Here is a 23030-nt window from a genome sequence, read left to right as displayed (position 1 = left end):
TTTCACATTGTGTTACTGCAAGTGCAGGCTCGATCTCAATCTTTTCTTGAGCTGCAGAACTTGGGAGTCGTCTCAGACATTTTGCTCCTTTGGCATAATTTATCCCTGCTTGATGTGGTGTATCACTCAAATCACAATGTAATGTTAAGAAACCCACCCTGCTGAATTAGAGTTTAAAAAGCCCACATTACAAAACTAAAATATAAGAACTGTTTTGCAAGTATAAGATCATCCATTTTTTTTCTTTCAGTTTTCAAATTTCATTATGTAATCATTTTTAGTTAGATGAAATTATGTCAGTAAACTGTGTCTGCCCCTTAACATGGCTGTCACTTCCTTTAGTGATATTGAATCCACACCCCTGATGTAAACTGGATGGATTTTCATCTCCCCATCGTCTTCCCCTTATTTTTACCCCTCCTTCCTCTGAACTGATTTGTTTCCCATCATTTCAGTTACATACAGTCTTCTTCACGTTACTTTAATAAGTATATCACTTCTGTGACTACATACCAGTTCAAGTCTTATTGATGGACTTGAAATCCAACAGTTTTCCTTGCGCAGGCTCAGTCATACCTCCTCACATTTGCTCAGTATCATCAAGTGAAGGATTTATTCAGTAATTGCTTAAACCGTAAAGGTATGTTTATAAAATCATCACCTCTGGAACTTACAATCATTATTTGAGGCACTATTTCTTTTTTTCCACAGAAAACGTGCAACAAACATTTATAGCTGATAAACGACAAAAATACCTGCAATTTTTGCACACTTTCCCTAAATTCAATAAATCCAGCGCACATGACGCTGCGACACGCCAAACTTTTTGAAAACCCAATCACAGTTGTGTGCCAACATACCTCGGCTCTCATTGGCTGAATCATCTGTCAGTCATTTTTCAGGGCGTTGCCACATCTCAGCAGCTGTCAGATTGTATCCAAATGACAATAACACGGAATTGCACAGCGAGCTTTTCTGCACAACGATGTTCGTCTAAAATAGAGAGGTAGGAGGTGTCGCTGTGAAACAAAGTATTTTAAACAGCACACTCAATCAGATGTAAAGTTACCGCGCCCTCGTATTCGTTTTTAGCATTTAATTATGCTAGCGCTAACCTGCGGTAGGCAGTAGAAACGGTGCTTGTTTGGAAAATAGCATATTTTGTATCAGCGTTGGTAGACTTTAAATATTTCCGGATATTGCATTTAAAAAAAAGGCACCGTGCTAACATCGCTTATAGTGACGCGGATGCGTAAATAGAGATGCTGGTAACCCTGAGACTCAACCAGTCGCTAACCTTTCATTTACATATTTGTCTAAAGCCCTTTTTAAATTCTATAGACGTGACGTTGCAATTTGCTCTTAGTCTTAGTTTACCCGCTGTTATATTTCTATGTTGCCTGTTTTTGAATCGCTCCAACCTCTGATAGTTTCCTCTCGGCGTCCTCCCTTAGTGTGCTGATATTCCTCACCTGACCTCTCTGATCACCCTGTCCCACATCACAATGGAGACAACCAACAGCTATGTGTTAATCCATGGGAAGAACATCTCCCATAGCACTCTGACAGGGCCTGCTGCAGGACCTCACATGTCCATAGACAAGCTCTTCCCAGCTCTCCTGGAGTGCTTTGGCATCATACTGTGTGGCTATATAGCAGGCAGGTAGGTGATTGAGAATTAGACCATGTTTTTGCCCAGTTTTCCCAAAATATTGGCTGGGAAATGTAGTAAGTGCCTAGTGTAAATGTGTATTTATCCCCCCCCACCCAGGGGTGACATCATCACAGAGAGCCAGGCTAAAGGTTTGGGGAACTTCGTATCCAAGTTTGCTCTTCCAGCGCTGCTTTTTAAAAACATGGTGCTGTTGGACTTCAGAAATGTCATATGGGCATTTCTGTGGAGTGTCTTGGTTGCTAAGGTTTGTGTCTAACCACTTGTAAGTTTGCATTATGCTGAAGATTTATAGAAAACAAAAACCTGATCATCACGCTTCTGTCCTGTGTAGGTGACAGTCTTTGTGCTCGTATGTGTGCTGACACTGATGGTAGCCAGTCCAGACAACAGATACAGCAAGGCTGGTCTGTATGCCATCTTTGCTACTCAGAGTAATGACTTCGCCCTTGGATATCCTATAGGTAAGTGCAACAAAACATTACTGTTTGCTCTTCATTCAGGGTTAGCAGTGGAGAAAGTCCTCTCATGTCAGGGAATAACACAGAGTATAAACAGGTTCGATATGAGCTACAAAGTGCTATCAAGGCTGCCAAGGAAGCATATTCCCAATAACTTAAGTGCTGCTGCTGAGATATGTGGCAGGGAATCAAAGTTTTAACTACCCATAAACAACGGAATACACACTGGTCAGGGATCCAGGACAACACCCTACTGGAAAACCATAATGACCTTTCAACGTTGATATCAAACTTCAGGTAGCACACATATAGGGTCTCAGGGCATCTCCATCCTAGACTTCCTTGCTCACAGATCACCGTTGGTGACGGTACAAAACAGCTCTGCCAAGCTTTCAGTCAACACAGGAGCCTCCCAAGGATGCCACTTCAGCACCTATGATTGTAAACCTTTGACTGTGCCTCTACTCAGAAAAGATCACCATAAAGTATGTAGATATGGTTATGGCACAGCCATCCTCAGCTGCATTATAGAAGAGGAGTCATGGTACAGGGGACTGGCAAACGATATAACTTGCTATAGACAGGAGAATAATTCCTCTTCTTAACATACGGAAAGCCAAAAAGCTGTCAAAATGGATCTTGATCTTTAAGAAGATAATTTTGTGAGAAAGACTGATAAATCCACCAGCAGCTGTACTGCTTTGTGCCAATGGCAATAAAGTCTATCTTAATCTTATCTAATTAAGACATAGAGAGTGTGTATATATTTCATTGCCTCTCTGTCTTCACTTTTCTAGTTGATGCTTTGTATCGAAGTACATATCCAGAATACCTCCAGTACATATACCTGGTTGCTCCTGTATCCCTCATGCTCCTCAATCCCATCGGCTTTGCTCTTTGTGAGGTGCAGAGGTGGAGACAGGCCAGCCATCCACAGCACAGTAGTCTTGGCATCCTGGGAGTTGTTGTCTTACAGGTACTAAGCATGCAGGTGTTTTGACAAGTGCATTAATACACCTGTATATCCTAAGGTTTACTTTATTTGCAAACTTTAAGGACCCAATTTGTACATTTGTAGCTGTTTCCCACTTTGACCTTTTGCACCAATTTTAGGTCTTCGAGTTTTAATTTTTATTATTTTTTTCACTCTAGGTGTTGAAGAACCCAATAGTGTTCATGGTGATAGTGGGAATCATCTCTCACTTTGCGCTGGGCCAGCAGATCCCTGCTGTGTTGTCAGAGTTTATAGATGGTCTCGCAAACTCTTTTGGAGGGGCAGCGTTGTTTTACCTTGGCCTCACTATGGTGAGTTGCACTCTTGTGTTTGTCTATCTTTTTTTCTTCTCCTAAGGATAACCTGTTTTACTTACCATGAAGGATATCATCAGCTGCCGTCTTATTTGGCAGGTTGGTCAGCTTAGAAAATTAACCAGAGACACTGGAGTTGCCTTGATATTGCTCATCACAGCCAAACTGTAAGTGAAGCCTGAATGGAATAGTGTGAGCGTAATTGGTTTAAGGTGGCCTGAGCTAGTGGGTTTTTGTATTTGACCATATTTTGCATGGTACATATTTTTGTGTTAGTTGCCATTATTTTGTATATAATATGTAATGCAAGATACACTCTGTCTTCAAAAATACGGAAATGCATCTTTCTAAAATGGCAACAAGCCTTTAAGCTTCACCAAGAACTCTTAAAGAAAATGAACAAAATATGAAGTACAGAAGTGTTTTTAATAGTCAGTTTGGTTTTTGGTTGATTACACAGCTCCATGAGTATATTTTTGTCTGTCTCTCTCAATGTCATCCTTTCAGCTTGATAATGCCGCTGGTCTGTAAAGACATGGTGGATATTCTGGACACTGGAGTGAACAGTACGAGTGCCAATCACACAAGTTTGTCCAACTTTGCTTTCTTATATGGAGTTTTCCCAACAGCCCCCAGTGTGGCCATCTATGCTGGACACTATAACATGGAGTTAGAAGTGGTATGTTCTCTTAATGTAACAATCATACTTTAAAAAGCTGTATGAAAGGAATATTACTTTTTGTTGTTGTTGTTGAAACACAAAGAGAAGAGGACTCCCTTGTGACTAAAATGTTCCATCTTTCATGCTACTGGTAATGATGGCATGGAAACCCACATGGTCGACACTTAGCCAGGTATTTTAAACTTGGTTTTTACATTCTCTCACCCCCAAATCCTGTTTGTTTGGGTTTTTTTAGGTAACGTCAGGGATGGTAATCAGTACATTCTTGTCGGCACCAATCATGTATGTGTCCGCCTGGCTATTAACAATCCCTTTAATGGACCCAACCCCCTTGGTTACAGAGCTTGAAAATGTAAGCTTCAACATCAGCATTGTCAGCCTTATAGCTCTGGTAAGTGCCTTTGAATTCACCCCAGTGCTCTGGTTGGATCAGTGGGACAGGGAAGAATTTTAAAATGATAAAGAAGAAGCACAGAAATGCTTTAACAACACCTAGAGCTTAAGCACAGGAAGTTGTGGATGATAGCTGGTGTCATGATTGATTTTCCAAATATAGACATATCAAATGATCGAGTATGATTATCTTCATTCAGGTGTGGACCATAGCGGTGATGCTGCTCAGCAGGAAATTTAACAAACTCCCTCACCTATTTGCGCTAAATCTATTCCTGGCCCAGGTCAGTCTTATTTCGAAAACATTTTTTAAAATGAGATTTCAGTGTTTAATTCAATTGATTCATTCATGAAATGTTAATTGAGAACCTTGTATAGGTACATGTTGTACCTTAAACTCTGTACTTTTCTCTATAGTTCCTAGTGTGTGTCAGTATGATCCTGTGGAATTTCTTGGTGAAACAAGAGGACAACCTGCTCGGCAAAATTCTCACCTTCACTTTGCTCTATGGGTCTCTTTACAGTACATACATTTGGACAGGTAAGTGAATACCTGTAAGTGGTTACACCTGTTTTATGAATGAAATACCCCAAAACTCAAATGATTTGTGTTTAGCTGGTAGATGTTGGTGATTGTATTTGAATGTTTTGTTCTCTTTTTCAGGTTTAATCCCTCTCTGTCTGGCTCTGACTAACAGAGATGATCTGCTGAGACTCCGACCAGGAGTATTCATGATTTTGGGTTGGGGGTAGGCCACCACAGAGAAATGAATAAGGATATTTTAATTGACAATAGAATAAGAGAATGAAACATTTTAAAACTTTTACTGATTGAAATGTGACTTTCTTTTTCTTTGTGGAGACAAGAAAAGAAGATCATATCAGAGAATATGATCTAAAGTCTAAGTAATAACAAAATTATTCAACCTTTCTCCACGCACAGGGTTCCTTTCCTAATGGTTGGTGGTCTTCTCATATCAGGAGAGAGGAGTGATACGATAGACTCTGCCTTCTTCTATGGCAGAGCCCAGGTTGGAACAATACCTGCTGTAACTCTACATTACACTTTCTAAAGAGTCGTTCTGAACTCTTTGTTTATTTTTGTCCAGTCTTTTTCCTTTTTTTTTTTCAGCTCAAGACTTTTTATTTTAAGTTCAGGTTTAATGCTGTATGTGGAGAAAACGCACTGAAATTCTTTTACCAAATTAAAGTAATATTTATAAAAAGCACACTTCAGGAATTCTAGAACAAGGTTTGTTTGGGAAGTTTAATTCATAATCTCATCAATTCTCCTCCAGATAATCAGCACTGCAGTAATTCTTGCGGTCAGCCTGGTTCTCGGTGCAATATCTTTGATGGGTCTCAGCCAGGGAGACTGGGAGCAGAGCGGCTACCAAGCCCTGAGCAGAGCTACTGTAACGGGTATCAATGATGAGGTGAGGGTCCCTGGTGGCCTGGAGGATTCACACCAACAGCAAGAGCAGACACAGATGTCAAATTCACCTGCCTGTGGTATCAACTCGGGTAACTCCATTCTTTCACTTTGTCTTTAGTTTATTCTAACTTAAACATAATCTGAGTCTGAATCTCTGTTATCTGTTGTCATTGAGTTTGTAACCAGATGATGTGCAGTAAATATGTTCATTCATTCTGTTCTGTTGCTGTGCAGACCTCCACGGTTTCTCTCCTCTCCAGCCCATACCTGATATGATAGCCAGTACACAGAGGGACCACACGAACAGCACAGGTAATAAACATACATTTCACCTCACCATTCACCGTTCAGAGTAAATTGTGACGTTTCATTAGTTTTATTATGAATTCTGTTATTTTAATTCTAACAATAAGTAAATGACACAAATTTAAATGTTTGTCTTCTGTGGTTGATTATTATGCATTTTTATAACTAAACCAAGTGTATAGCCAACAGTAGTCTGTATAATCCAATAAAGATGGTTTACAACCATAAAGTTGGCTTTGTCATCTTTACTTGGAATTCTCTTCCTCTCTAGGCCACATTGGGGCGCTGTGTGATGGGCATCAGCAAAGTACTTCCTCCTCTGAGCAGCCGCTGAATCTTCCACCACCCGGGCTTCAAACCACAGACGATAAACAGACTGTGAGACATGTTCTGCTCTGTCTGCTGCTCATAGTCAGCCTGCTAGCAGTAAGGATGAAACACTCTTTATGATTATGTGTGAGAAAATGTGTGAATGGACTGATGCTGTTGTCATCCACATTTAAATCACCATTTATATGGACATTACAAGTGTATGAAAATTGCCTTCAAACAGTGTTATCAGTTAGATGAATGAGACCTTTAAATATAATAAATCCTTTGTAGTGTTGTCTTTATCTACTTATCTATCTTGTTTATGATATAAACATCTGGATTAATATAAAAGCTGTTAATAATTAGTAGAGATGGACCGATCCGATATTACGTATCGGTATCGGTCCGATACTGACCTAAATTACTGGATCGGATATCGGAGAAAAATAAAAAATGTAATCCGATCCATTAAATATCACGAAAGCACCTCACAAAACTTGCAATACGCCGTAACTCACCTCAGAACGTTAGCACGTTGGAGCAGTATGCATCACGTGATAGAGCGGCTGTGCTCTGGATAGCATTTGGAGCTTCGCTAGCAACCCGGCATTTCATCTCCGACAAAGTTATCCCCGAGAGAAGTAAAGCAAGTGTGTAAGTCCATCTCTGAATGTTTGTAAAGCATTCCTGCGTTAAGCTTAACAAACGATATATGGAGCGACTGCCTCTCCTGCTGCTACTTCAATCATGAAACTGCTTAACGATCAGCTGATCAGCTTTTCTGTCGCAGTCCATGTCTCTAGTTTGCTTTTGGCCCACTTTGCACCAGAAAGAGGAAACCAGCGGCTGAACAACAGAAGCACGTTTAAGCTTGATCAGCTGTTGTTAGAATTTATTTAATATTACTTTCTACTCGAGGATCTTTTTCTACGTAGCTGACGGCTGGTAACTGTGCAGGGGCGGATCTAGCAAAGTTTAGCCAGGGGGGCCGATAGGGCATTAACAGGGAAAAGGGGGCACAAAGACATACTTTTCTTTCTTATTCTCATTTAAAATGTCAAGCTTTTAATAAATAATTATCTGACACCCAAAGTTTTAATTTGATGCAAAATGAATAGAAGTCCATTACTGTATATAGTAACTATTAAGTCTAATATATATACCCTAGTAAGCTATAGTACTTTTTCCTTTGGGAAGGTACCATCTGTGCAGTCTGCAATTTTGTTGAAGAAAGATGTTGAATCTATTTAATATTTCTTGAAAAATAATTGATTTCTGTGCATTTTTTTCACACTGCATCAAATTAAGGTTGATTACGTCGATTAAGCATCATGAGGTGGAGCATGAGGGGTGGTTCCCTATTTTTTATTTATTTATTTTTGTTGTTGCTGGGAGTTGGAACCCTATTAGTTAGGTTGCTTAATATTTATGCTAAGTACTCTTTAAAATACCAGAATAGGGAGGATGGTGTAGGTTTAAGTTTATTAGATTGATCAGTATTGCTGAACTATGAAACATTTTTTTTGCATACAGGTATAACAGAATAGCTTTAGTGTAGTTGTTGTTTTAAACTTGAGTATGAACTTATACAAAATGCAGCAAGATATTTAAAAAACAGTTTTGTTGATTAAAAAACACTATATCGGATTCATATCGGTATCGGCAGATATCCAAATTTATGATATCGGTATCGGTATCGGACATAAAAAAGTGGTATCGTGCCATCTCTAATAATTAGTAACCTTATGCTACGTTGGATTACCTGTTTGTAAAAATGGAAAGTTGTAATGCATGCCATAACAATGTCCTGGTGCCTGATTGGTGAATGTTTCTGCCTAAATGAAGAACCTGTCCAGCTGTCTGTGGTGGTTGTTCAACAAAGATCCAGGAAGGCTCTACCTTGAACTACAGTTCTTCTGTGCTGTGGCTAACTATGGACAGGTATCTCATACATCAGCTTATTGTATATATGAAGTGTTGCGAGTAAAAAAAATACTATGTTCAGTTGTATCTACTACATTTTGTTTTCTTTTTTCCCCCAGGGCTTTTTGTCCTTTGGGATTTTTGGTCTGGACAGACACCTAATCATCTTGCCTTTTAAGAAGAGGTGATCTGAGACTTCATTGTGGTTTCTAAATTAATTTGTGATCAAATAAATAAAACAATACTAGAACAAGTTTTTTTTGTCTGCATTTTCTTTAGATTGCTTAGCCTGTGGCAGGGCAGGGACATTGATGATTTGAGTCCCTCGGGTGTACCAGAGGAGGTCAGGCTCACCTGTACTCAGTTTGTCCGCTACCACAAAGACCAGTGTGTACAAGACATAGTACACACACGCAGGTATGAGTACTTGTTTACATGTATTTGTGTGGGGTTTTCTTTAAGGACATTTGTGTGTGTTACATAGTACAGTTTGTGTATATGATTTGTTTTTAAATCACCCCTCACATCATCTTATAGAATTTATTCCCTCTAAGCAAAATATTTTTGAAGTAAACACGGAAAAAAAATTATTAGAGATCTCCGTTTTTGAGTTTGAATTCTCTCTCTTTTTTTTTTAAATTGTGTTCTTGTTCAATTCTGAGCATGTCCAAATAATTACTTCTGATTTTCCAGTTTGTCTCTGAATCCTCTTTGCATGTTGCATCAGTTTCTGGGTTTCCCTCTACATAAGAATGTTATTTTTCTTAAAATCAAGTCTAACCATTTTAATTTTATACTCTGCCGTGCCTGTTTTAAAATACTGAAAGACAAAACTAAAACTTTTTTTTTTTTACAAGTCCTGGGTGCTATCGTTCTAACACAAAATAATTTATATTATCTCTATACCTTCTTTATGCCTTATAATCCTTCCTTTGCTTTCTCTTTTATTCCTTTCATGTACCCTTCCTTTCTTTTGCCTGCCCATTCCCTCTTCTTTTCTTCACCATCACCATCATCATCATAGTGGCTCAGGGGAGAGTGTGAACACTTCGACAGGTGAATCCTTCCTCTGATACTAACAGGTTTGGAGGAGGACTGGAGGATGAAAATGAAGTTCTGAGACATTCCTCAGCCCATGAACCCCTTTACCTAAACACAAATTCTAGTGATCAGGGTCAGCTAAACGATCACTCACAGATTCTTAACCGAAACCACAATCCAGATAAATCCAGCAGCCAGTGTTTGCTTCCGAGTCAACCCCACCTAGAGCCCGAGAATGAATTGCAAGCGCATATTTCCAACCCTGATGCACCAGGAACCTCCCTTGACCACGAACCCACCAATTCTCAGCATGGTAATGCTTCAAGCCCTCCCCAGTTTCATCAGTATCCCCAGTCCCATCTTGAAAATGTGTTCCGAGGCAGTGACTTAGTAGATTGGCTGGTGGAACGAGGCCTCAGCGCTGGACGAGCCGAGGCACAGCTGTATGGTGCCCGTCTTCAGCGGGGAGGAGTGTTGACAGGTCAGCACAGCTTCAAGGATGAACCCAACTTTCTTTATCACTTCACGCAGCCAAGACGGGAGGAAGAGTAGGAGGGATCAAGATGATGAAAGTGATGAACAAAGCTTTCGGCATACCAAGCGACGGCCACCATAGCTGAGTGCCAAAGCAGAAGTGCCTTATGGTGCAGCTGCTTCAAAGGCCACTTAAGGTTGAATCTGGATCATATGAGACACTCATTTGCCCACCAGAATTGGGTTATTTGTCCTTGTATATTCAGGGTGGTTCCCAGTTGAATATCAACTTATTAGCTAATCGGGAGAGAGGTTGCGCTTGCAGTTGCTTTAGAACAGGGGTGGGGAACTCCAGACCTCAAGGGCCGGTGTCCTGCAGGTTTCAGATGTGTCCTTGATCCAACACAGCTGACTCAAATGGCTAAATTACCTCTTCAACATGTCTTGAAGTTCTCCAGAGGCCTGATAAGGAACTAATAATTTGATTCAGGTATGTTGACCCAGGGTGAGATCTAAAAGCTGCAGGACATCGTCCCCTGAGGTCTGGATTCCCCACCCCTGTATTAGAAGGAACTTAAACAAGGAAATTGATGGTTGGGGTTAAAAAGTTAAAAAGGCGAAACGATCACTTCCGACTGTTACTTGCCTTCTTTTGGTTGTGGAAAGAGCCCTTTGGAATTTTATTATGGCTATTATATTCTTCTATTTTATTTTCATCGATTATTTTGCTCTCAGTTTTCTCACTGGAATCACTCTGAGATGTAAACAGTACAGAATCAGTCCCAATTGTAGCAGGTAAAAGTTTTATTTCCTTGATTGCTTTCTGGATATATTTTTCAAAGAAATTAACTTAAATGACCATGCTTAAATAAATAATATTTAAGATAAGCATGCACGTGGTGAGAAGACCAGAAAAGCCGTCAGTAAACTACTCAGTGACAGCCTGTGACATTTCTATCAAAGAACAATGTCATATTTTCTTTCAGGGGATATCAAAGCGTCCAGAATCTGCCTGTTAGTTCAGTTATCATTTTGCACGCTGTGTCTTTTTTAAAAGCTCCAGTCTATGCTGACTGCTTGCATGACTCAGCAGTATGGACTTCTCCTCAGCAATGAGCTGTTTGCACTAACTGAATAAATACATTCTTCCCTTTTTTTTTTTTTTTTTTTTTTTTAAATTATGCAACTCACTGGATAGCTGTCTCTTGGTGATGCTGCAGAGGAAGTTTGTTTTCTTTGCAACTGTAATTGTGTTGCAGCTGTTTAGTTTTAAATATTTGTTCAGGACTGATTTTGAATTCACTCATCCATGGTGGAGCACCACCTCATACGGGCTTAATTTGAGAATTCAGCCAAAATTCCTCTCATGTTCTTTGCCTTTGAGCCCAACCTACACAACAGAAGACAAAAGCACGTACAGTAGTTATTGGAATGACAAATCTGTCCATTTGAATGAAAGACAGGTAAAGCCAGAGGGCTCACGTTGTCACAGATACAGTCCTGTTTTTGTTTCAAATGGCTTATCTTTCTTTACAAACCACTGCTAAACTGTTTACATCTGTAAGAAAGTTCTACTACTCTGTCCATTTAAAAAGATCCTGTTCAAAATGTGTCGAGTCTACGGTAGCAAAGTCTGCGGTCACTGTAGACGGTTACGTCTTTTCATTGGCCCGGAGTCTACGGTGAACGTAGACACTCTACGCTCTGGTCCAATAGGAGTTCTGAATCCCACTGTAGACTAGCCAACATCTAATGTATTACCCCCATTTCTAGTCTTTTCAGTGGCGACACTAGAAATTTGTGTTATAAATCCAGATGCCCCTGCATGTCGTCAGCAGGCCGGGTGTTGTGAGCACAAGAAAACGATTAGAATAAAATGTGGTGACGTTTGTTTAGATGATAGGGTCCAGCTGTAAATCAGAGGAATAAGAAAGGATTTGTGAATGTGTGTGCGTGTTTTAGGCTGGTTTAGCTATAAGCCTGAGTGTGTGTGTGTAATTTGTAACTGTAATGTAAAAGTGGGGGTCTGCCTGTCATAAAAGGAAATAGGAAGCCACAGTTGGGAGATGCTAGGAATGTATGGAACAGAAACAGGAAAGAGAGAAGAAGTTTGTTACCCTTCTTCCCGAGGTGCAGAGAGGGTACGGCATACCTCCACACATCCTGTTTTATAGGGGCCTGAGCATTTGTGTCACACACACACACATCAGCTATGTGTATCCATATATGGTAAATTAGGAAAGTTGTATTGGATGCTGTAAATGACCATTAGGGGTGCGGCTACCAAGTATAAATGTAAGGATCTGCATGACTGCCCCTAATTAATGTCTAATTATTGGGGGGGTCATACCCCCCTATCCCCCCCTGGAAATTGCGGCCCTGATGGTCACCGTAGACCTTGCGCTACCCTAGACTTGACTTCTCTGTGAATAGTGAATACAATCCCAGTAGTGCTCCAGACCTAGTGTGTTTCCTTTGCGTTTGGAAATCGAAGATGTGCAATTGAAAGTGGTCAAACTGGGATGTTCAAGGAGTGTCATCCTCAGGTGACATTAAAGCAGGCTTGAGCCGAATTTAAAAAAAAAAAAAATTAAATGGTTGTTGGATGCAATTTTATTATTATTACTTTTTAAGTGGGCAGAGTTACAAAACTGTGTGGTTGCACTTTCGTAAATGCCTGTTACGTTGTTGCTGTTTTACACTATTGCTACTATGAAGTTTACAGTGTGTTGGCGAAGTTATAAAAGGTGGATGGAAATATATGCATGTTTAAAAAATGTCAGGGACACAGATCATGTTAATGTCAAACTAATGTTTGCTGTGATTTTTTTTTTTTTTTGTTGACCTACTAATGTATTTGGTCCCCATGCATATATTTCCATCTTTTGATCCTCTGCCAACAAACACCATACTGGTTCATGCAATCAACATCAGGTCCTTGTGTTTATGATGTTTGATAAAAATGTGATTCACCTTTTTTTAAAGAGTGCCTGCCTCAGTTAACATGAAGGTGTGTGTGTGTCTTTGTGTTTGCATGAACAAAAATGTCTGAGTGTGTATGCGCGTGTTGCAAAGCACTGAGATAAAGTAAGACATTTTAATGTCGGTCAGCAGGTTCAGTGTAACAGTGGATGTTTTTAGTGTGTTGCTTTAAGTTAGTCGGGGTCAGTGACTGTAACAGAAGGCATAAATAAAAAATGTTTGCATCTAAATTCGTTTTTACTTCATCACTAAACTCGATTATTGATTCTAATTGGAAATTCACAAGTAAAACAAAGTAAAAAACATTTTAGATTTTTATTACATTACATACAACCATAGAATATAAAATGATGGATAACTCCACCATGATGTCCCATTTTGAAGCGTGTAGATGAGCCTGTAATTTCATCACTAGGCCACTTCCCATAGGCTCCCACAGTACTGAAAATCTTTTTTGCCCCATGATGGGCATTAAATAGAAGGTTTAAGTCAAAAACATTGGCTTCACTTTTCAGATTTGTAAGCTAAATCCATCATTTCTGCTGTCTATGGCTAAAACATGATGGAGGGGGGGAAGAAAAGATTTTTGATCAAACAAGAGGAAAATAAAAATCCTCTTCCACCCACACAAAAAGCCCTTTAAAAATAAAGGCAGCATACTTAGCAACTCCCCAGCCCCCCATAAATGTGTAATTTCACGCTGCTGATAAAAAAACAAACAAACTTGAATTTATTTATTTATATCATGTAGCTTTGACAAAATTACAGATAAAAATAAGTTAGGCACTTTGGGTGTTTTTCACATTCACAAATCAGGGAAAGCAGGAAAAGTTCACACACTGGGAGGCTACATTATAAAATGTGATACTCTAAATCCTAAACTGTAGTATATTGTTGAATATCAAAAAACAGTACATATACATATACTCAAACAATTATCCTGAAATGAGGTTGATCATGAAATGCCTCTAAAATACACACCAGACAATTCAGATTTCTGTAAGTAAGGTTTGTCATTTTCTCAGTTAAGGTTATTTGTTGCCCCTCTGTTGCACCTAACATTTGTTTTTGTGTGTTTTCTTTCATGATATAAATAAAAAGCTAGATTTTAAGACTCCTTTCTAAAGACTTTCTTCTCTCAAACATTGACTTAATAAATAAAGAACAATTCCAGTCAAATGTAAAGTGCAACACCACACGTGTTAATAGGAGCACATTATACGATTTTCTCATGTCTGTAGTTTAAATATTTAAAAATGACACAATAAAAGGCTGGAAAGCTGATTTTAACTCTTCACTGAATGAATTGAGTGATTTAAGTGTTTTTCTACAAGTGATTATAATGTCTCTCTTAAAAAACAACAACAAAAAAAACAAGCTAGTTCATTACTGTAAATGAGTCCAGAAAAGCTCCACATTTCTGCAACATTTAGAGCATGTTGCTCTAAATTATCTTTGTTGAAACCACCATGAAACCTCACACCTCTCATGTCAGTGAAAAACAGCTTCATTAAGACACATGTGTAAATGCTTCAGGAAATACAGGTACAAAACATTTTAAAGTCCAAATATATTTTCTCCATGAAGCTTCTTTAACAGCAATGACTACCAAATTAGTTACTAAATAAACATATGTAAGAGAAATGTTAGTCTAGCTGCTCTCTTCTTTATGAATAAAATAAAGAACATTGTTAAACTAATATCTGTAAAGAGATCCAGTCCAGTGTCCATGTAATATGTTAAAGTTATTAGAAAAATAGTTACGTAGGACTTTCAGTCTAAATCTACCTTACATATTTTGTGTGTATTTTCCACCATGACAGATCCAGATCAGAGAGACAAACCCTGAATAGCAGCCAATGGAAACTTAGGGGGAAAAAAAGTCATTTTAAGGCACTAAATTTGATTATATTTTTGAAAGAACACCAAAATGTTGTATATCAGACACCCTTCAGTTTGCCCAGAAATGAAACTCACAGTATGACAAACATACTCATAATCATCATAAAAGCCATATCCATAAGAACTACTGAGACTGCACGGTCCGTTTCAATTATGTTTTGTTTGTTTTAGGATTTAGATTGGGATCTGTAGATGGGGAAGTTCAAAAAGTTTCTCAGGGTCATTACGCAGGGTTAAAGAAAATGACATGAAACAAGGCACTGTCGAAAAAATAAAAACCTGCAACTATTTTTAAGGTAAAATATTTTGTAAATAGATTGTTTTACCTTCTCACATGCTCTAATGTGCAGCTTTTCTTCATAATATCTGATTAATAATCTGAACATTTCTAGATTTTGGACTGCTTAGCCTTATAAAAATGCCAGTCCTGTCCTGTTTAATTAAGACAATAGGTGCAGATCATTACAGCGTATGTATTTAAACAATACGTTTATTGTTTTAGGGCATTTAATTGCCTCTGTATTGCTGTAACAAAGGAGCCCAAGACATTTCCAGCCCCATCTCAGAAAACTTACCCCAAACCTTTAGGGAACCTTCAGTATTAAAACTTGGTGTAACATGATCAGAAGCCAAGTTCAGAACAGATCGTACTGTAGGTATGATAACTCTCTGGCGTGACCTTACAGAAATCTGGAGTCACCAAAAGGTCACATGCCAACCAGCGGTCAGTTTTTCCTCACCTCACTTCTTCTCACATTAAGTTACATTTAGGTCTTCTTTTACCTCACACTCCGTCATCGCCTCTTCCGTTCCTGCTTGATATCAGTCTCACTGATTCCGTTGCTATCCATGCCATCCACTGTGAGGCGACCTTTGCTGTAGTGTTTAATCAGTGCTCCGGGTAAGAGGGCCACGAGGGCGATGGCGAGGAGCTGAGCCAGCGTCCCCCAGGAGAATATGTCATCCAGTGAGGAGATCTCTGAGAGGATGGCTCCGGTGCGAACACATATGAAGTTGTAGGGGATCAAACCTGAAAGCGAGAGAGTGGTGGCTGACTGATCAGTACTTGTTTTGTAGGTTTTTTAGTCTGCATGTTTCATGTTTGAAACTATGGTCTCACCTATGAACACGGAGAAAAAGAAAATATGCATAGGGATGTTGAGAACAGGACAGGTGATGTTAAGGAACCAGTTAGGAGTCATAGGGAAGAAACGAAGGAAAAGGAGGAAAAAGAACAAACTGCTGCGGTTTTCCTCCACCTGACGGAGGGAGGAGAATGGGTGAGGAGAGAAGAAGATAAAAGGAAATGTGAGAAAATTAAAACCTAGACAGCAAATGATAAAAAAGACATAGAGAGGAAACTGTAATTGGTTTGTCCTTCACTGAATAAATGATTTGCTGTGTAGTATAAAGTGAGAGAATAGGAGAGAAGGGGATTTAAAACATGCCTACCTTCCTCTGCAGCAGGGCCACCTTCTCAGGGAAGAGGTACACCACATACTGCTTTCCAAATGCTGCAGATAGCAGGAAGCAGAACGTGGAGCCTGTGGTGGCGAGCATGCAGGCCAATACCAGACCCTCCCAGGGCCCGAATATTGCACCAGCTAACATGTTCTGAGGAAGAAAAGCAGTCTCTGTTTAAAAGAAATTTGCACGTAGGAATAAGATATTTATCGGAAATCAACAAGACACAGGATTGGTTCGGATCATTGGTTTGCATTACTGTGTGTCTCACCAGAAAGGAGGAGCCAGGTATGGCAAAAGACTGTTTGTACAGGTATGCGCTACAGAAGAGCAACAGAACATAGGCGTAGTGTTGTCTTTTGTAAAACTTGAGCATCTCTGCGAGCTCCCGTAGCTCGACCAGGTCAGATGGGAACTTTAGCCTAGATGGAACAAACACAAGAATGCTGTGTGCATGGAAATACAGTATAAAAGGCAAAAACAGAGTATGTACTATTCTAACAAGTTGTGAGCTTTTTTTTTGTTTGACTACCTTTATTTTTTCAAAATGATTAAAAAAATAAATTGGTATTGATTTTTACCATTGTCTGCTCACATGTGATGCTACTTCGCTACCTGAGTACCGTGAACAATAAATGATCTGATACGTTTTAAATCACCTTCATCATCTTATTTTCTGCTTTGTGGTAATTAAAAATAAATGGAAAAATACAGTGACAGACAGCACGTACATGGCAGTATATAAGTAATCTGGATTTTATATAAGAGCCTGAAATTAAACCCCATTTACTTCTACTGCATTGGTTCAGTGGTTGAACTACAGCACCCATAGGCAAAAATGTCAGCATGACTATGATGCAATTGTTTTTTTGAGTTGTATATATAGTATTTTTTAAATTTGATAAAAAAAAAAAACACACACAAAGTGTAAGAGAAGTGTGTCTATCTGTGCGCATGTGTGCACCAAAGCGAATCAGAGGGTAACAGGATATATCTGATTGAAGGACAGAAATAGTGTTGCTGCCTGTAGACTTGCGCAGAGGGTAGGAAGACACTTCTCAAAGCTCACATGCACACACAATAAAATCCCCCCAGTTGAAACTCAAGATGCCGGCTTCCTCTGCCAGCTGCTCTGGCATTCAGTGTTCCTTGTTCCCACTGGTCAGTGGACGAATATTCTGTTCTGTCATTGGTCCACAAGTTGATGATGCATGAGGGTTCAGATACATGAAACTGCATGAGTGTATGTACTGTATTCAAGCAGCTACAAGTGTCATCATGGGCACTTTTAAATTTTGCTAATACACAACCTTATGCAAAACACTCTGTATCTGCGCACACACACAACATTCATATATAGCTTTCCACTAGCTTGATATTAATATGAAGCCGGACTGTATTAGGCTGACTGTAATCTCCAGCATTAGAAGATGTGACTGGGGCTGATATATAACTATTAATTAATTTCTTGTTTCTTTCAGTGATAAATTTGGTTACAGGTTCTCACTTATTCTCATTATTCAGCCTGAACCTCTGATACAAGGAAGGATGGATCCACGCTTTCATGTTGATCACTCCAAATTCGGACCACAGCAGAAATTGAGATTTATCAGACCAGTTAACATTTTCTTCAGTGTTTTTCGAGTCACTTTTGGTGAGCTTATGTGAAGTCTATCCTCCGTTTCTTGTTCTTAGCTGAGAGCAGTGCCACCCGGTGTGGTCTTCTGCTGCTGTAGCCCATGTACTTTAAAGTTTGATGTTTTGTTCATTCAGAGATGCTATTCTGCATACCTTGGTTGTAATGAGTAGTTACTTGCTTACCTATCAGCTCAATGCAGTCTGTTCATTCTCGCCTGACCGCAACAGGACATTTTCATCTAGAGAGCTGTCACTGGATATTATCTCTTGTGAGGGTGGTCAGGTGGAAAAACCCCAGTGGATCGGCAGTTTTTGAAATACTTATATCAGCCCATCTGGCACCAGCAACCATACCAACCATGTCAAAGTCACTTAAACCACCTTTCTACCCCATTGTGATGCTCAGTTTGTTCAGATTAAAGTCATTTGTAATAAAAACAATAACTCAGAAATTCTAAGATTAAAGTTACAGACTCAGAAGAAAGCAACTAAGATTTTGTAAGGAATGGCATAACCTTCCTGTGCAAGCATCTGATCACATCTCCATCTTCCATGTATCGTACCTGCAGTGGATGACCCTGAAGTTAAAATGATACTTTACAACACAAAAAAGTAAGTGCGTCTGGACTTTCAAAATCCACTGCTGTATACTGGAGCTAAACAAAATGGGGAAAAAATTATGTACTGATGTTGATGGGGTGATAGTTTGTTTAGCTGCACATCCTCACTAATGTCTTTATGGAGCATTCTCTGTGTATGTAGAGTAGTGGAGTAGATATAACATTGCAGAGGCTGTGCGATATGACCAAAATCTCATATCCCGATATAAGAATTCTATCGTCCCGATAATGATATAAATCACAAAAATTTAACATTTTCTGTAAATTCTGTGAATCTCGTGCAGCTCGACTTGCGGGAAGTGTTTCCTGCTGCGCGTCATGTAGCTGGAGTCGAGTGTTTTAACAGAGGCATGAAACTATACATTTTTAGACATAAGTTGTAACGGCCACCGTTTTCTTTGTGAGTATTTATTACACGGCGTGCTGCAGGGAAAAGCCTGTTCTAACGTTTGAGTCTAAGGTTTATTTTTTAGCACCTGGCGGCTCTTTTTTACTTCTCATCAGACAACACTACTTCTCATCCGTAAATAAAAATAGAAATTTTTATTGAAAACGTCACCTCACCAGATCCACTCACGCTATGCTTTTACTTTATAAGTAACAAAATATGGGTAATATCATTTTACTGGGAGTGCACCCTTTCTCTCTCCAACACACACACATACACACTCAAGGATCCTACTCTTGGCTTCAGAGTGCATTGGTCTGCGTTATTCTATCATCTCTAGACAACCTCACACTTGACCGTCTGGCACATTACAACATATCAGTTTCATAACTCTCTCTCTCTCGCTCTCTCTCTCTCACACACACACACACACACACACACACACACACACACTGAGACACACACACTGAGACACACATATAGAAAATAAATCACTTCAAAACACTAATACACACACACATACACACTTAGAAGTGAGTTAATCGGTCCAGTATAGCTTGGGTCCAGTATGTACTTGAGGAGACATGATGTAAATATCAAGCAGATAATATTTTAGTGCAACAATAACAATAATAATAATAAATTATTAATGTGATACTTATTGTAGATGTGATACTTTAAAAACAAATATCCTTTATTTAAGGCATATATAATTTTAGACCTTCATATCTTTAGATGAGTTCACATCATGTTCCAACTAATTCAACGATGGGAAGGTTATATGTCACTACTGCTTTGGTTTCCAAGATGGGGGGAGGCCAGGGAATCCCCAAGGAATTTTAAGACAGACTTTAGGGGTGTCATAAAACAAATGTATCCAGGAATTATTTTATTTCACTTTCCTCCTGACTAAAAATGTCTCAGATAAAAGCGTGTAAGTAAAAAAAGAAAAAGATTTCTCTGCACTAAAGCCACAACCCACAACCTTCTCTCAACCAAGATTTTCTGCTTATGAAGAGTATTAGCACCGTGCTTTGGTGAAAAATGCCTGCAGTCCAAATTCAGATTATAGGCAGATAGATTTTAAAGAATGGAGCACCATAAGTACCAGCTTTGTCAAAGACACCCAATAATACTGATAATAAGGAACAGGTTAATGTAATACTGCTATGATAATTGACTTACCTGCATATCCATCAGTAACACCAAGTGGCTCTAATAACTGAAAGTAATATTTTTGCCCAAACTTGAATTCTGCATGTAAAGTATGTAAAGTTTCCTTACCTGTACTCCTGGACCTCCTCGTGCTCCCCCTGGGAGCCAGGCTGGAGCTGCTTGGGTCCCGGGGGAAGATGCGTGGACAGCAGGTAGAGGTAGACACTTGCCGCCCCGACAACTGCAGCCAGTCCCGTTAAGGAGCGCATGTTGCTCCCTACAGAAACTCCGTGATCACCGGATAAAACTCCGCTGACAACTCGGGCTGAATTTAAGCAAAGGGGAAAACCGCCGATGAGATAAAGTCGACGTGCTGCGGTTCAGTTGGACGGCAGCGAAAAAAGTGGGTGTCGCTTACCGAGAACCAGGCTACGGTGACGGCTGACATTCTGGCCGGTGTTCGGCACACGGATCACATGGCAGCCGGGCAAACTTTCTTTAGACTGATGGAAAAGAAGCTTTGTGCCCACAGTTTCTCCCCCAACACGTCTTATTTAAAATAACACCAAAAATTCATCCCAACAGGTCGTAATAATCAGGATGAGTTAATGGTCGGTATATATCTACAGTTGCACTTATGCGACCAGCCACCAGGGGGCGCTAAAGTCCACGATGAGTTCAGAGTAAGATGATACGATCTGATATTGTGCAATGGTAGTATTTATAGAGCAGGATCCTAACTGTGTATCATTCAGATTTAAACGCTAGGTTATAACAGTAATAATAATAATAGTTGTTATTCATACATATATAAATACAATAAAGACACTTAAAGCAGTCACACTGGCAACATTTTAAAGCATATATATATATATATATATATATATAATATACCTTTTTTTCATCTTTACAATGCAAAAGTTTTGTTCTTGCAAGTCTCTGTTTAGTGGATTTATATTCTTCTGCAAGGTCCTATGCATTTTATATATTATAAAAGGTAGCAATACTGCAGGAAGGTTTGATCAACCTAATTAAGGTTAAAGTTCTTCATTTGTTTTCCATAGCATACATGTGAGTTCTCTGAGGTAAAGATCAAAAACAAAGTAACGTACCTTTTATTTTACTAATTATTTACCATATAAGAAAATGTATTCTTATAATAATCTAAATTAGAGCATTGTAAATTAGGAATTAAAGATATCAGATTATCCTTTTAAATCCAAGTTGAACTTTATTATTTTTCTGTATATAATATAACACAAAATATTTACATTAGCATTATTTGTATGATTGCCATGTTTGTTTATTCAGCATGCCTTGGGTGGGAGCCACATTTATAAGAAGCTTTTGAAAACCTCTCTTTTCTGTCATGGATCATCAGGTTTCCCTGCAATAAAAAAAACAAAAGATCATTAAGTCACAAACACTACTTCCACACCAAGTACAACCAACATATACTCTGAGAAAGGTTTAGTCTGTTATCCTGAACTCTACAACTTTCTGGTTTCATAGTTGTTCGAGGTCTAAGTAAATACATTTCTGGTAAGTTTATGTACAGCACACCTGTCAGTACTTTCAAAATTGTGCTGAGGTGCAACCCTGAGGTACTGCATGTACAGTTTTTTATGGCAACTTCATGGCCATAGTGGTAAAGACTTTAAACACAAACACACTTCTTTTCATATCTTAGTGAGGACATCTACTTGACTTTATGTTTTCCCTAGCCACTTACCATAACCATCACAAGTGAATGGCTAACTCTAACCCTTAGCCTAAACCTAACCATAGCCTAACTGTAACCCTGACACTAAACCACATTTTGAGCCTTAAACATGTCTCCAAACTCGTGGGGCTGGGCATTTTGTCCCCATAAGGGCTGTTGGTCCCCACAAGTATAGTAGCATTCCAATTTTTGGTCCTTACAAAGACATCTAAACATGGTACACACACACACACACACACACACACACACACACACACACACACACACACACACACACACACACACAAATGTGAGCAAACACAAAACTATTCTTAGTCAACATACCTCCTGCGCAAGAAAAAAAAAAAAAAAACATACCTCCTGCGTTTTCTGGTATAAATGGCTTCAAAGTTCCATCTCTCTCTAGCTCGTGTAGGGCTATGTAATCTGGAATGACTGTAAGATTGAAACCATCATAAACAAACTTAGTGTTTAGTAAGGGCTGTTTGAGTATTCTCTAAGTCATACACACAGGTCTTACCTTTAGAGTCCTCATTGGGATAAGCAGGCATCACTGTAAGTCCGACCACAAGAACAAGGATCAGGAGCACAATATGAGCTTTCATTTTCTACAGGAGAAATGAGGTTTAGTGTAGTCCTTTGGCTTCAATTCCACATTAAGGGGAGAAAAACAGATTTTTAATAATAGCTCATCTTACCTTTTTATTCACGAGCAGTAGCCTCTCAATGGGTCTTTAAAGTTATAACTGCTGTTTACAGTGTCTCAGACTGACTTATAAACCAGTCCAGCAGGACTTAAGCTAGGTGTGCACATGTCAGAAGCATCTTAAAAATCTACCCAGGTCAGTTTTGGGAAATAAAGTGTTCTAAAAATAAATCACATGTTCCCTGTATTCAAAAGCACAGAGCTTGGCGAACTGAACTAAACTGCTCACACTGATATGAGGTATTTGACTGGGTTAGCAATAAAGAGCACTCAAAGCAAACATACTGACGCTAAATAAAAACAATGATTGTGAAATAAAAGACTTGAAACTAAGCTTCAATTTAAATTTGCACGTATAAGCAAGGCAAATAGGAGTTGAAACTATTCATCTACAGTCACTCTGTTTTAATGTTACAAAAAGTCAAACCCTTTTTAAAGTAATCAC

General features: G+C 39.1%; 2 protein-coding genes and 1 long non-coding RNA gene across 5 annotated transcripts; 1 reads left to right on the top strand and 2 right to left on the bottom strand.

Moving 5' to 3' along the window:
- Positions 1-916: 916 nt before the first annotated feature.
- Positions 917-13562, top strand: gpr155b (G protein-coupled receptor 155b). Of its 2 annotated transcripts, none has more exons than XM_085477085.1 (20): positions 917-1006; positions 1455-1663; positions 1772-1919; positions 2007-2136; positions 2931-3109; positions 3286-3438; positions 3541-3608; positions 3949-4120; positions 4359-4514; positions 4717-4800; positions 4934-5057; positions 5181-5265; positions 5460-5547; positions 5815-6040; positions 6186-6263; positions 6529-6683; positions 8415-8510; positions 8612-8676; positions 8772-8909; positions 9575-13562. In XM_085477085.1, the coding sequence occupies exons 2-20, from the start codon at positions 1506-1508 to the stop codon at positions 10083-10085; spliced, it is 2814 nt and encodes a 937-aa protein (XP_085333211.1). In that variant the 5' UTR covers positions 917-1006; positions 1455-1505; the 3' UTR covers positions 10086-13562. The 2 variants fall into 2 exon arrangements, with proteins under 2 accessions (XP_085333211.1, XP_085333210.1); XM_085477084.1 differs by having other exon boundaries at positions 9517-9640.
- Positions 13563-13696: 134 nt separating this feature from the next.
- LOC146695170 (transmembrane protein 41A-B-like) lies at positions 13697-20789 on the bottom strand. 2 transcript variants are annotated; one of them, XM_085477086.1, is made up of 6 exons: positions 20575-20789; positions 20286-20481; positions 16627-16777; positions 16344-16505; positions 16012-16150; positions 13697-15921 (listed from the first exon to the last, which is right to left on the bottom strand). In XM_085477086.1, the coding sequence occupies exons 2-6, from the start codon at positions 20423-20425 to the stop codon at positions 15686-15688; spliced, it is 828 nt and encodes a 275-aa protein (XP_085333212.1). In that variant the 5' UTR covers positions 20426-20481; positions 20575-20789; the 3' UTR covers positions 13697-15685. The 2 variants fall into 2 exon arrangements, with proteins under 2 accessions (XP_085333212.1, XP_085333213.1); XM_085477087.1 differs by lacking the exon at positions 20575-20789 and having other exon boundaries at positions 20286-20565.
- A 585-nt stretch (positions 20790-21374) lies between these two features.
- Positions 21375-22677, bottom strand: LOC146695169 (uncharacterized). Its single transcript, XR_014923456.1, has 4 exons — positions 22578-22677; positions 22400-22487; positions 22237-22314; positions 21375-21543 (listed from the first exon to the last, which is right to left on the bottom strand). It is a non-coding gene; the product is annotated as an uncharacterized LOC146695169 (long non-coding RNA).
- Positions 22678-23030: the final 353 nt, after the last annotated feature.

Source organism: Copadichromis virginalis, linkage group LG13, assembly GCF_057382275.1.
Source record: "Copadichromis virginalis isolate Kocher_CV1m ecotype Utaka linkage group LG13, C_Virginalis_male_GT1.1, whole genome shotgun sequence".
NCBI lineage: Eukaryota > Metazoa > Chordata > Actinopteri > Cichliformes > Cichlidae > Copadichromis > Copadichromis virginalis.
The sequence above is the reverse complement of the archived record's forward strand: the minus strand, read 5'-3'. Positions and strand labels throughout refer to the sequence as shown.

Coding starts and splice junctions, on each gene's coding strand:
- gpr155b (XM_085477085.1), top strand. CDS start 1,506: ATGGAGACAACCAACAGCTATGTGTTAATCCATGGGAAGAACATCTCC. Junction 3,439..3,540: donor TTTACCTTGGCCTCACTATG/GTGAGTTGCACT, acceptor CTTATTTGGCAG/GTTGGTCAGCTTAGAAAATT. Junction 6,684..8,414: donor TCATAGTCAGCCTGCTAGCA/GTAAGGATGAAA, acceptor GCCTAAATGAAG/AACCTGTCCAGCTGTCTGTG.
- LOC146695170 (XM_085477086.1), bottom strand. CDS start 20,425: ATGCGCTCCTTAACGGGACTGGCTGCAGTTGTCGGGGCGGCAAGTGTC. Junction 16,778..20,285: donor GAGGAGGTCCAGGAGTACAG/GTAAGGAAACTT, acceptor TGTTCCATCTAG/GCTAAAGTTCCCATCTGACC. Junction 16,151..16,343: donor TGGCCCTGCTGCAGAGGAAG/GTAGGCATGTTT, acceptor TCCCTCCGTCAG/GTGGAGGAAAACCGCAGCAG.